Below are 14,625 nucleotides of genomic sequence, written 5' to 3' on the forward strand. Positions count from 1 at the left end.
GTCAAACATTTTGCCCAATAGAAATGCATGGATGCCAGCTGGGACGTTCTTTCATGATCGAGTTAAACAGTATGGAATCAATGGAAGTCTGCTGTACTACTTTAGTGTTATGACTAAAGCGGAAGTGTACAATGGCAGAGTGACTGAATGTGATGATACTGCAGTGCACTTGTGGTGTTCTGTGACTGCCATGCGTTTGTGCTTTATTTATGGCAATTCACTAGCTTACTGGAATGCAAGCACTGAACAAGAACTGGCTGCCAAAAGTGCTTGCTGGGAATGCCATTAGCCTTTATTTACTAGTCGACTGCAGCACTTTTCTGTTTACTGCGTTTACATGAGTAGCTTTATCCTAACTATTGAGAATGCGTTAAGGAAAGAACTTTTTTGTAGGTTTAGTGCTTCGTGCTCTGTCTTTAAATCCATATAGGCAAAGTGGTAGTAGGCACATTTCTGAGCTCTTGTATAATCATTGTGCTGGCTTTTTAAATATTTAGCCATTGGGCAATATCACAGCTGATATGATTAGAGAGCTATGGTTTGAACACTATAGGATCAGTGGGAACTACAGGTTTTGGGCTGACTTTCAGTCGACTTGAGCAGTCGGTTTGGCTTGCTTGTGTTGCTATGCTTCCCATGGTTTCACGGAGGGGCAGCTTAGCACTGCTGTCACATTCCCGTGGTGTTACACAGAATAGTGCCGGTTTTATCACTCTTTTTCCTTGAACATGTGTGGGAGATACGGGGTTCTCCTCCGTACTCTTGGGACAAAGGAACGACAACACAGTAGTGCAAACAGTCACAAGGGCATTTATTGCACCTTTCATAGATCAATGCCTGCTAGCCGAGCTGCTATCCCCAAAACATGCCGATGGGCGCGCGACAAATCTAGAAGTCCGACTTACCGCGACCGCATGGCGAGCGAATATGTTCGCCCCATGCTGGATCCCAACGCCTGGTCATTCGCGTGTACGGTCACGCGGACGGTGGCGCGTTCCAAGGCGGCCACGCGAGGCGGTCTCGCAGAAGCATGGGTCGGCGGCGCGCGGGACGTCCACGCTGTCCCCCCGACCCGCCGGGAAAGAGCCAAGAGCCTTTCTTTCCCGCGCCTAAGTAACCCCGCCACAGAGCAACACTAGCGCCATCTCTCGCACTGCGCCTCAACCACCCCGACCGCCAGGCAACGCGGCGGGCGAAGCCGCCCTGCAGGAGACGAGCTATGCGGGAAAACTAGATCTCAGGGGAGGCGTGAGAGTCACGCATCCCCACACATGTCAGGTCATGCTCTTGCATATTTTTCTTGATGTGCACTCACACAGCACCTGTGACTGGGCCTCCTTACTGAGGATTGATTGTAATGTGCTTGTGTGCAACTAGGGAAAACATGGGAAGGCAGGCGATGGAAATTCAAGACGATGAGCAAAGCGAGAACAAGGTAAAAGCAGAAGCCAACGTGTTGATAAGTGGACTTGACTTAATCAAGGCAAAAAGACAAGTCCTTGAAAAAGACAAGTCCACTTATCGAAATATTGGCTCTCGCTTTTCCATTGTTCTCATTTTGCTCATCGTCTTGCGTACAACTAGCAACTTTCGGGTTGTTAGGTACCATACTGCTGTCACTTCTTTATGTGCTCTGCAAGTCTGCTCTTCTGCTAATTTGCTAAGATTGCGCACTTGTTGCTTGCAGTGTTGATGCTCAGCTTGTCTATTTAGTTGCTGTGTTTTTACTCTGTAGGCTTCAACGTTACGGCTGGAATAGATGTCAAGAATGGCTTTGTGTACGGTGGTAATCCTTGGAATTGTGGAACATGGATGGACAAGATGGGGAGTTCTGAGAAAGCTGGTAACAAGGGGCATCCTGCCACACCCAGGTACTAATTTGGAAGTGCTTGTGATGCTAGCCTTTGTTGCAGAACAGTACCAGTGAGAAGGTACCCGCCGTGGTTGCTCAGTGGCTATGGTGTTGGGCTGCTGAGCACGAGGTTGCGGGATCGAATCCCGGCCACAGCAGCCGCATTTCGGTGGGGGCGAAATGCGAAAACACCCGTGTACTTAGATTTAGGTGCACGTTAAAGAACCCCAGGTGGTCAAAATTTCCGGAGTCCTCCACTACGGCGTGCCTCATAATCAGAAAGTGGTTTTGGCACGTAAAACCCCATAATTTAACCAGTGAGAAGGTGCTGTTCACTATTATATGAGGCCGTTTTAATGATGTACATGTTTTGGTAGCATTGTAGCCCTGTCAAGAAAAGTAATGCCACAAATCATGGATATCAGGTATCAGGGTATCAAGTAATGCCACAAATCAGGTCCCATTAAACAATGCCATGGAATTTATTATAACTGGTGCATAAATTATGTTGCATTGCAGGAGCATTCACGTCTTGTTAAACCTAGTCCTGCAGAGGCTTAATACAACAGAAGCAAATTTTAATTTTATTCCTTAGATATTGCAGGCATTACAAATTCCGAGTGAAATGGTACAAAGCATACTAAATGAATACTATCAACAACCCAAAGAAGTAAAGATGAAACACGACAGTGCGATAGTCACTTCTACAATATTGTTCCGTGAGGAAGAAAAAGAAATAAATAGAGGCGTCACTGCCACTAAATTCAGAAAAAGCAGTGCTCATGAGTGTGAAATTTGTTGAAGAATATCATGAATCGTAGCAAGCTGGGCAAGTCTGTGCAACTGCACGTATACTTACAGCGCAGACAAAGTGGATAAGCACAAGGGAGAGAAGGACAGTGCACAAGCACTGACTCATGACGGAAAGTTTCATGCAAATGTGTTGCACAGAAAAACAAAAACTCGCCCATTGCAAACCAACAATACTGGATAGGCCAAGAAAAAAAGAACACTTGTGCTAGACAAAGCCTCAAGCCAAATTTAGTTAAAGTTGGCATGTTGGTTTAAAAGTCGACCTTTCAACCCTGCATAACCCCTTAACTCTTCCCTTTCTGCTAAAGATGGGATCATTTGTGGTCCTTCTATGGTTTAACTCTAGGCACAGTAGTCACAGCCTATGCCGGGATGCATAACATTATAGCCTGATCACTGGTGTGTTGAATGGATCTAAAGCAGTAGTAATTGCTCAGGCAGTTTTTGAGAATTCCTAAGTGAAACTTCAAAGAAGTACTTCAAGGAACAGAAATGAAAGTAGTAATTTGTTACTTTTAGCATAAGTGCTGAAAGTAAAAGAAATCTTAAATATACAAAATATTCACCTGGCTCTTAGTTTTCAACTTTTGGGAGTCAGACCAGGCAAAAATATTATATAAAATTTGTTGGCATCAATACTAGCCATAATGATGCTCATTCTGTTGTGCAGGGAACATTTGTTTTTACGAATGGCAGCAGGCACCTAGTTTGCTTTTTGCTGCATTCTTTGTGCTAATAAAGCAATGGTTGTCAGGTCACGGAGCATGCAGAAGCCTCCTCATCCTTGATTATCGTGCTTTATCAGATTTTCTGTGCAAGCAAGCTGGTTTAGTGCTTGTTCAACTGGCGCCTCCAAGTCCTTGGTTCACTTCCTGTGCAGCACTGTACAGTCGTGTGGAGTGTTGCACAATATTGTACAGTAATTAATAATGGCACTTGCTCAAGGAGCGTTCAAAATATAAGCCATTAGACTGCTAGTCAAGCTTCAGTTGAAGGTCGGTCTGAAATTGACTGCGTGCTCTTGTGTGAATGAAAACTCCACATGGGAAGGATTGTTCGTAATAACTTGCACATGCGCTGATGAAGCACTGATGGATAAAATCGACTCACAGTAGGAAAAATATTATTGCACTTGATATTAGTTGTACACAGTTATCAAAATAACATACTCATGTGCACCTACCATTGTTCGAGACAAATGTGGAACCCTTTGCGGGTCAATGACGTAAATATACGGCGCCGCGAACAAGTCCAAAATGTCGATGCCATATGTTTACGCTGCTGTCTGTACATTGAAAAAGCTCACCAATTTCCTAGCTTTTTTTTTTTTCTGTCATGTGCTGCCACTATGTGGGTATACAGGGAATTTTTTTTCGCGCACCTCCCTCTCTCGGTTTTCGTTGCATGGTTTGTTTTAGAGCTAGTTTGCTCCAGTGCATCTGTGTACTACCACTCGTGCACTGGCGCGCGTGCGGCCAGGTAGCGGTTTGGGTTTTGTTCTGCGGGCAGTTTCGGCTTCTTGCGCTTGCAAAACTGATGGCTCATCATCATCATCATCAGCCTGGTTATGCCCACTGCAGGGCAAAGGCCTTTCCCATCCCATACTTCTCCAACTACCCCAGTCATGTACTAATTGTGGCCATATTGTCCCTGCAAACTTCTTAATCTCATCCGCCCACCTAACTTTCTGCCGCCCCCTGCTACGCTTCCCTTCCCTTGGAATCCAGTCCATAACCCTTAATCACCATCGGTTATCTTCCCTCCTCATTACATGTTCTGCCCATGCCCATTTCTTTTTCTTGATTTCAACTAAGACGTCATTAACTCGCGTTTGTTCCCTCACCCAATCTGCTCTTTTCTTATCCCTTAACATTACACCCATCATTCTTCTTTCCATAGCTCGTTGTGTCATCGTCAATTTAAGTAGAACCCTTTTCGTAAGCCTCCAGATTTCTGCCCCGTACGTGAGTACTGGTAAGACACAGCTGTTATACACTTTTCTCTTCAGGGATAATGGCAACCTGCTGTTCATGATCTGAGAATGCCTGCCAAACACACCCCAGCCCATTCTTATTCTTCTGATTATTTCAGTCTCATGATCCGGATCCGCGGTCACTACCTGCCCTAAGTAGATGTATTCCCTTACCACTTCCAGTGCTTCGCTACCTATAGTAAACTGCTGTTCTCTTCCAAGACTGTTAAACATTACTTTAGTTTTCTGCAGATTAATTTTTAGACCCTACTTTCTGCTTTGCCTCTCCAGGTCAGTGAGCATGCATTGCAATTGGTCCCCTGAGTTACTAAGCAAGGAAATATCATCAGCGAATCGCAAGTTACTAAGGTATGATGCCCATTAGATTGTCGTTCATTGCTTCAACACTAAGGTCCTCTTCTTGAGTTAAAGCCGAATACCTGTGCTGTAGCTTGATCCGGAATTCCTCTGTTTTCCCTCTTACCGCTAATCATTGATTGGCTTCTTATGTACCAGTTTCTTCTGTTCCCTCCTTAAGTCTAGGCTAATTCGAGTTCTTGTCATCCTATGGTCACTGCAGCGCACCTTGCCGAGCATGTCCACATCTTGTATGATGCCAGGGTTAGAGCAGGGTTAGCGGTCTATTTCATTTCTAGTCTCGCCATTCGGGCTCCTCCATGGCCGCTTTCGGCTATCCCGCTTGCGGAAGAAGGTATTAATTACTAATTACTCTCCCCTGCTATTCCTAGAGCCTATGCCAAAATATGGCTATCTCATCACTAATCGCTCAAAGGGCGACCGCTTGTTTCTCGCTCATTTAGTGCTCACAGGGGTGTGCATAGGAAGGATGCCACCGTGCATGCGTTTCTGTTCCTGTTTCTTTTTTTGGAGACTCGCGAGAACTAATTGCCTCTGGTTGGCGATAACATGAAGATTAGCGGAAGTATGTCACATGTTCTGCTTTTCTGATGGGCACACAACTACACAGTTTTCTTGAGTGCGCACACCTACGCAGTTCGATTACGCTGTGGACGTACATATTAGTGTCTGAGCAGGAACATTTGAGTTTTGCGAAATAGTCTCGTGTGTGCATTTTCAAAGCCTTGAACTATGTGTATAACAATGCATCAAATTTTTAATTCTTACAAGTTTTATTTCCTTTTTTTTTATTGTTGTTATTCATGAATGAAGAGTACATATATACCAATGCAAAATATTTCTTTCTCACTTTACAGTCACCCTAGAAAAATTACGGTAAATTTTTTTCGAAATAGGTCCCTAAGAAGAATTGGAATCTGCAATAAAAAAAAATCGAACCTGGGCGGTCGCATATGGCATAATAAATCGACCCTCAAAGGGTTGGAACAGCCGAGACGTTGGATTGGAAAACTAGTCAGCCTGACAAGAGCTTCTGTGTGTTCATTGCCGCTGTAACTTAAGAATTAGTTTACTGAATTGAACAAAGCACTAACATTGTGTCGTTCTATTGAAGAAATGCTAGGAGTATTGGAGGCTTATGTTGATGATGCCTTTTATTGAAGTTTTGTTTTTCCAGACTCCCCAATCTGCCCACAACATTCAAATTTGCAGAATAGTTAAAGTTCAGTCATCATTTCAGCCTGTGTGCATTGGTGCTAGCAGAAATATTCCAAAAGAAATGTTTAACAACATGTTTAAAAACTGTCGATCAAATTGATCTATTTATATAGGCCCGGTATAGAGTTAAACACTTAATCACTTTTCTTGAGTTGATGTGCTTCTGCTTTTCTGAAGCTTGAGTCAATGTGCTTCCACGCTATAACCTGCTGTGTTGGCATAGTGGCTTTGGAGTTGTGCTGCTAAGGCCAAAGGCACAGGATCAAATACCATCCGTGGAGGCTGCATTTCGATTGGAGCAAAATGCAAAAACACCGTTAATTGTGCATTGGGTTCACATTAAAGAACAGGTGTTTAAATTTAACCTTGAGTCTCCCACTAAGGTGTTCCTCATAATCCTATCGTGGTATCGGCACGTAAAACCCCAGAATATAATTTTAAGTTTTAGCTGCCACACTATATTGTAGAGTGTTTATTTTTTTTCGCCTGGCGTGTCCAGTGTTAATAATTTGTCCATGCAGGATTCTTAGAGCACAGCTTTTAGGCGGCCATTCCTGCAGTGAGTGTTGGCGTAACCGAGGAAATGAGCACAGCAAAAGATGAAAGTGAACTTGGAGTGCAGCGGGGAGTGCAGCAGTGAAAGGGTGAGAAAAATGAAGCGTAGCGCAGTGAGGACAACTATGAGACGGCACCAGAGTAGCATGTGTCGTCTGGGAGGTCTGCCGGCGGCAGCTACTGTGAATCGCGCCCACCTGTCACCCGCACACTGGCTCTCTTCGATCTCCAGATTAGCGACTCTGTCGTGCCACACTTTGCTCCGTTTGCAACGTGCCACATGAGACAGACCATCTGTGCAAGCCAGTACACTGCAAAATAAAAACACGTATAGAGCTGCGCTCAAGTTTCGCATCAGGGAGTATTGTAATCAGGGGTAAATTTTTCTTTTTCTATGATATCTTTACATTAAACTTTCAATGATTAGTCAGCACCCGTGGGGTGTCTTTCCTTTTGGTTCTGTCTGGTTTGTCGGTGCTGTACGCAAACATGAAAGAAAACATGGCAAGATTATGAGAGACTTAAAAGTTCAGCTTTACAATTCCCAGGTGATATAATTTGCTGTGGTATTCTGTCTGTCTTAAATAGTGTGCAGAATATATTTTAAGTTTGTTAGTTTTTATGGAATAATGTTATGATAAAATTCAACTGCTTCAGTTACACATTTTCTGTGTATGTCAGTGCTTTACATATAGTGAAGTAGTACTAAATACAGTTAAATCTCGATATAACGGACTGAAATATAATGAAATTCTAAATATAAAGAAGTATTTGACTTGTCCATAGAGAACCATGTATTTTGGAGCTCATATAATGAAGTGTGTTTTTAAATTATTTCAATGTAACAAATTTTACTGCCACTGCGAAGGAATATCGAGGCAATAAATGTGAACTTCCACGGCAAATGCACATGGTCAAATGGTTGAATTACATGTGGCTGCTTGCGAATGTACCTCTCAAATTGTGTGCTGGCCTTGGAACCAAGAGTGACTGCCAAAGTGGAGTAGCGTCATGTTCCATTTAAAGTCCAAGTGCAATAAGATCCTATTACACCATGCGTTCTGTATGCTTTAGGTGCTGGTGAAAACCTGTGAGGGTTAATCGAGAAGTATGGTGGCTTGATGAGTGCTTTCTACCTTTGTAAGCAAGGGGAAAAGGGGGTAGGGGAGCAAGCTCACAGTAATGCAGTCAAGCAGGGCGGGAGGGTGAGGGCAAGTTGGCACATGTCTCCTCTTCTAGCGCAACTGCGGCTGTGCGTGGCTGAGTGCATATGCAGCCCGTGCGCCTAGTTTTAGAGGCAATCTGCCAACATGAGCAAAGACTGGGTGAGCTGGGATGGCGTGGCACCATGTGCGCTGTCTTCCTGTGCGTTTAGTGCTGAAGGTTGTGCAATCTCGAGTTTTGGAGCCTCGTTGAAGGGAGACAAAGCATTCGTTCCTTGCTGCCGGTGCTTTTCATGATGATGTTGTCCTACTGCAGGTGACACTACCAGCTGCTGGCGCAGAGTGGGTGTGAAAGTGTGGCTGGCTTCACTTCGTACTGCTGAGGAAACTATATTTTCTCGATGACTCTCAAATTCAACAAAATGATTTTTTTTCTCATTCGTGCTTGCTTTTTCTGATTGCCTGATTACTCAAAAAAATGTTCCGGCCCCTTTCGTATAAGAAAAATTTGGCAGTGTCTGCTTATTTGCATAAAAGATCAAATTTTGATGTAACGAAGCAAATTGCCAATTTTATTGTCTTTGTTATATTGAAGTTTAAACGAAGTAAATTATTGCTAATAGGAAGGTGAAAAGGAAAAGAGGCTGCAGGCATGGGCAACTTTTTCAGTTTTCAATGAACAGCTGAACTTTCACTGGACACCTGAAATTAATTCATTAATTACGAAACACAACTATGTAACCAATAATTGAAAAATAATTTAATGAACCGTCGGGATTTACCCAGTGATAAACACCAGGGCCACACGTTTCAGCTTTGCTGTTTAACCATCTGTGTGAAGTGATTGGACTGACTGTTTTTTTCTAACTGAAATTAGTTTCTTTCTTTTTTCAATTCTGCGGTAATTTGAAAATTTTATGGTCCCTTTGTGCAAGAAAAAGGTGTCGACTGCAATTGTTTTCATAAAAGGTCCGATTTTAATATAACGAAGTTTTGATATAACAAAGTGCCGATTTGGCTGACTTTGTTATATCAAGGTTTAAGTGTTATAGCACCACAGGTATTGTTTCAGAATTTTAGCTGGTTGAGAACTTTCGTGTGGGTGAACAGTTGCATACTGCTGTGCAAGGTTTGTCTCCGAGGAGCTCAGTCAAGAGAATCAATGATGCTCCTTCTACATGGCTTTGTGGATTTGCTTACTACATATCAGCATGATCTACCTTTCTGCAGAGACGGGTCTGCAGTGGAGCTTGTAGGTCTCTGCAAATCCGCCTTGCGGTGGCTTGATCAGATGTACAAGGACGGCTACTACCCATACAATGCAGTTGAGAAGACTGAGCATGGTATGGCAATACACCTCCAGAATTCTGCCTTCTCACACATTGTTGCCAGTGGTTGTAGTGGCGAGATGGTCTTAGCTACTCACACAGCTAGTAATTGTGCATCTTGGGCAAGTTGGTAGATGATGCATTGCTTGGATTGGGATCCACTGTGTCAGGTCCAATAAACCTAGCAATGGACAAGATGACGATGAGAGTACTGTTACCTCTCCTGTCCCTCATGCTGTTGTTATTCCCAACTACGAACCAACTTGTGCAGCTGCATAGCTTAACCTGTTAACAGGCCACTTAAACTCATGGCTTTTGTGACCCTCTTGAATCGAAGAAACGGCTGTTCCAAAAATCAAGGAAAATTTTCAGAGCAACTTGGTGGTAGTGTAGTTGTAGTTAGCACAGTCTTCAGATTACTGTCTTGTCTCCATTTGTGCTGTTAATTTTGTCGAACACAGAGATTTAGCAGGCTCATTATATTGTAGGTGTGCCTTTGTACACACTTCACGTATACTGTATCAGCTGCCTCTTTTTTTCAATTCAAAGCATTTTTTGCTTCAGTCTAACACTGTGCTGGTAGCTGTGGCCTATGTTGTCTTCTGAGGACTCCGCATGCTATGCACGCTTGCACCAATGACATCGGAGAGTGCAGTCAAGTGAAGCGAAGCTAGGTTCCTATTGATCATTGTGCTGAACAGAAACCTTGCAACATCCACCCAATATGGAGCACCTTGCCAATCACATTTCGTTTGTATGGTGTTCTTGTGTCGGCTGCAGGGTGGGTGTTTGGCACACATCACATTTTTGTTTGCAAACAACATGCCATGCAGGACGTCAGCCTTTAGAAGAATGGAAGTGACAAACCACACAATTGAAACTTTGCTATAATGCCAAGGTGGGTGCTGGGCGAAAATGTTGCCTCGAATGAGAGAGAGAAGGTTGGCGAACGGCATTGTACCTTATATTCCGGTGCATAAGATGCAGCTTTTTTCCAATATTTTTGGTAATGCGTCTTATACAAAGGTGTGTCTTATATACTGTATTTGCACATTTATAACGTGCACTTTTTCTTAATAAAAGGTGCAATTAAATCTGCATGAGCATTACAGTCTTAACTAATTCTACTCAAAATAAAAAATGAAACCGATTCTTACCTAAAAAAATAAAAGAGCTCTATGCAAGGTAGCTAGCCACACTGCCATCAAATTGGTCGTCTGAAGAAATTTAGGCACGGAAACACCGCAAGGTAGTTCTATGGTGCATGGAATGCCCTCCCACAGACGGTGATAGCGCGAGCCTTCGAGAAGTGTGGCATTTCTAATGCATTAAATGGAACTGAAGATGGCATTCTGTGGTTGGTAGACAGTGAAAAGGTGTCGTTGCACTACGATAGCGACTAGCCGCTAAGGTTCAGCTGTGTGTGTGTGTATGTGTGCTTTTGTATGTTCTATAAAATCATATCTACACTCTATGCATCGACTAAGGTTTCGTTATTTGATGTGCACAGTAGAATTGGCACTAAGTTTATTTGGGCGGTAACATAACTGCAAGCTACAAGCGGGCGCGGTATAATCGTGAAAATATGGTATTGTTTTCTTTTCTTTTTGGCAGATTCTGAATTGATGTTGATTAGGCTTTTCTTCAACCTTTACAATGGCCCATTATGAATGATGCGTCCTAAATACGATACTGAACCGTCAACCTGCCAAAGGTAGAGTGCCAGCTCATTGCAATGGGTGTGGCAACATCATCGTCGTCAACCCCTTTGTACCTCTAGTACCTCTTCTAGTACCAGGGAAGAAGGTACCTCTAGTACCTTCTTCCCTTCTCTCTCTCTCTCTCCATGCATTTGTCACGCTGTTCCACCTGGTTTAGCAGGTTCCAACCAGTCGCCATTTACAACGTTGTTACTGAACTGACGCTCAAGCACATCAAAGCGAAAGGCTGCACTGCTACAGCCAAGCAGGACAACAAAAATTCTGCAGCTTCCCAACTTTGTGGTGAACCACAGCTGTAACGCTCTTTTGTGGCACGTGTGGGAGGCATGGATGACTGAAGGGGATCGCAGCTATACAGCAATAGGGCTCATGCGGTGCATTTCATTCACCGAAGTTGCAAACTGGGTTTGCGATGCCTGGAGTGGTGTGTTCACTGCAGGGTTCCGCAAAGGAGGCCTACTGGCTTCATCAGTGCCTGAGCACAACAGAAGCAGCAACAACAGCGATTCGGAAGCCGAAGGGGATGCCCCAGCGATGCTACCACGAGAACTTGCTGAACTTTTTGTCAGCGCGTTGGAAGACGAAGACTTTGAAGGGTTTGAGTGCATAGAATGTTTCTCCTTTGTTTATGTGGGATGTTTCTTATTGCGTAGTCGTTAAACTTTTCCCCGCGAATTTGACACTTTGCAAGTGTGCCTACAGAGACGTTCTTCGAGACGTTCCACACAATTAAATGTTTTTGTGGCAAGTGAGTAAACATAGGCGCATCTTGTACACAGGTGCGTCTTATATACTAACTTTTTCTCCAAATCTTGTGAAAAGCGGGGGGTGCCTCTTTTACAGCTGTGTGTCTTACCGTAAAAGTCCGCATATAATATGAACCCACAAATAGTATGAAGTGAAATTTTTGGGACGCGTGATGTAAAAAAAAAAAGTTTTAGCCGCTTATAATATGAGTTAGGAAAACTCGAGGAAAAAAATTTATTTAAATTGCACTCCGCACTTCAACCACTGTCTTCCTCAGCTGCGCTCTCTTCGGATAGTTCCTTGTCAGACATATCTTCCCAGAGGTACTCATGCTCTGGGCCATCGAGCCCGTTCGAGATGCTGCACTTCTTGAATGCACAACGCACAAGGTCCTCCGGTATGCTGGCCCATGCATCCACAATCCCAGGGTGTCTACCAATCGGCAAAACCGGGAATTCTCGGGGATTTTGAATAGTCTGGAAATACTCGGGGAGAACTCAGGGAATCTATGCTTATATCAAGGAAAATTGGGTATAACTTTTTTTAAAGAGAATGAAAGTCGCGTTATTGCTGGCTCGAGTAACAGAGAGGAATCGTGAAGAATCTACTTTGACGCCCTGTCGTTGGCTGGAGGAGTTGCCAGTGTACAGTTTAATTCGGACAGCTTCGCGGCACCATCACCTACCCCATAGAGTCACTGTATAAGAACATCTGAAATTCCTGACGCAAGAACCCTTCGCCGACCGATTTTCCGGACTTTTTGTCGTGACCGCAGGTCCGAAATCGCATTAATCAAAGCCACCACCGCCGCCATTTTGATTACCTCGCCGCCTCGAACCGGCGTTCTCGCACGCGCAGATCCGCTAGCAGCAGTAGCCACCACCGCGGCAACGCTAGGCCTAGCTGCTTCGACGTTCGCTACCAAGCTCCTTGCTGTTCGACGTCGTGTTTTTCATTAAAACAATTCGCCGCTTTCAGCAATGTCATCAACTCCGCCTTTGTCATCTTCGTAATTGTCTTCGAAGCTCGTAAAGCACGACTCGTTGCATGATGCCGGTTCCCGAAAGTCAGCTTCGCCTTAGTACAGAAGTGCTACGCGGTGAAGCATAAGCGTAGAACGGGGCAATTGTCACGGGGCACAGTATGTATTCCTTAATTATACACGCGTGCGCCCGCCATCTCCTGTCACAGTACGAGCACCAATATGCCTAATAAGTATACTGGCAGACATTCAGAGCTTTTTCAGATGTGCCTGTGGCAATTTGAGTCCAAAAAGGTCCCTCACCAACTCTAGCCTTTTTGAGCTGACAAACGCAGAGCATACATTGTGTGATAACAGTCCTGTTTGCAAAGTATTACATCGCTGCGCACCGCGGAAAGACCTGAAATTTCAAACCGAACGCCGTTTTCCCTTTTCCTTGCGGCCGCCACGCTCCAAGCTGGAGGATGACGTCCACATGCTAGTGCGCCTTGGTACACGTATTTGCTCTGTGACGTTGTTCATAGTGACATGTGACTTCAAGAATTATTCGGGCAACATCTGTTATTTGTGTATTATGTTGCTTGAATACACGAATTAAAGCTTAGAGAAATAACAAATCACACAAAGCGAATGTCTGCATGTTTTTGTTTGACTTCGCACAGCAGCAAGAGAGATGCACTTCCATTTCATCTGCTTCTTCCTACATCGTGCATTCACCTGCGCAGACACTGAAAGCACGAAATCATTCTCTGTGGTCCGCTTGTGTCTGCCTCAGAATTCGTGTAGCACTGACTTGTACTGTTAGTCAGGTGTCCTTGCGCAAATCATGAAAAATCATGCGCTGAGTGAAACAAGACAATCACAACAGCTCACGCATGAAGCTGTCACCGGAAGTGTTTTGTGCCACAAAAAAGCGAGGAGACAAAAGAATGAAGGCGGGGTTCATGACATATGCGTCACGCGACCGTAGAGGTGCGGTATGAGAGAACGGAGGGAAGGAATTTCGCTTGCGGAGGTTAGACGGGGCGAGTGGAGAGTGTCTTCCTTGGCAGTGGAGCTCATCTCCTGAAATCATGGGTTGGCGGCACTAAAATATTTCTGTCTCTGCTATTAATGAGCCGATCTGAAAAATTCTTTTTTTTTTTTTTCCGGCAGAACGCTCCCTAGAGGACACGTAACAACTTCCAGCATATAACCAAAATTTGTTATGGGGCCCGGTGAGGGGCCCATTAAGGGCAGTAAAATACATGCATGCATTTTTTTCAGACTGCCATATTTTTCTGACATTTTCGCAGCCCCTAGAGAGTCAGAGAATTGGATGTTGACTGTACAACTGACCAAGAGGATGCTCCAAATGGTCTGTGGGGCGAATGCATGGCAGAAGGAAGATGAGAACAGAAAGGACCTATGCATTGAAGAATGAACAGGAAAGGAAGCGTGCCACTGCTTCTTTGAGGGAGCTTGAGCTCACACAAAAAAATAAAGTGTTGGCTGATGCCGAGATGCAAGTGCCCCTTGTGCAAACAAAATAAACTCTTTAAAGCAGTGAAACGCAACACTGTGGCATTGTGCGCGGGCTGAGAGTATGTGATAACAGTTGAGGTTTATTTAAAAGCTGTTGTGAGAGAGAATATTATTTGTGAGAAAGTTCTGGCCTCAGACGAATGAGCTTGCTATCAATTGATAGAAATAGCTCATATTGAAAATATTTGCTTCTACATGCATCTCCTTTTTATTCGTATTTTAGGATGTTGAAGTTGATTTGCAATGAATTTTACCTTTTTTTTTTCAAAGGTATTCTATTTGCCAGGCATTTCACTAACCCCTTCCTTCTGTTTTTTTTTTACACTACTCCTTACTATTAAAACTGGATTAAGTAGTTTTCCTTGTCTTTAA

General features: G+C 43.9%; 1 protein-coding gene across 3 annotated transcripts in view; it reads left to right on the forward strand.

The window, feature by feature from the left end:
* The window catches only part of LOC126539315 (glycogen debranching enzyme), a 175,454-nt gene that overhangs the window by 114,169 nt on the left and 46,660 nt on the right, over positions 1–14,625 (forward strand). For 2 of the 3 annotated variants that reach the window (XM_055075513.2, XM_050186095.3), the window contains 2 exons: positions 1,736–1,871; positions 9,182–9,294. In XM_055075513.2, coding sequence (XP_054931488.1) covers positions 1,736–1,871; positions 9,182–9,294 — 249 coding nt within the window. Of the gene's footprint in view, positions 1–1,735; positions 1,872–6,754; positions 7,924–9,181; positions 9,295–14,625 lie in introns of those variants that run through there. The other variant, XM_055075514.2, reaches the window with a different exon arrangement.

Source organism: Dermacentor andersoni, chromosome 11, assembly GCF_023375885.2.
Source record: "Dermacentor andersoni chromosome 11, qqDerAnde1_hic_scaffold, whole genome shotgun sequence".
NCBI lineage: Eukaryota > Metazoa > Arthropoda > Arachnida > Ixodida > Ixodidae > Dermacentor > Dermacentor andersoni.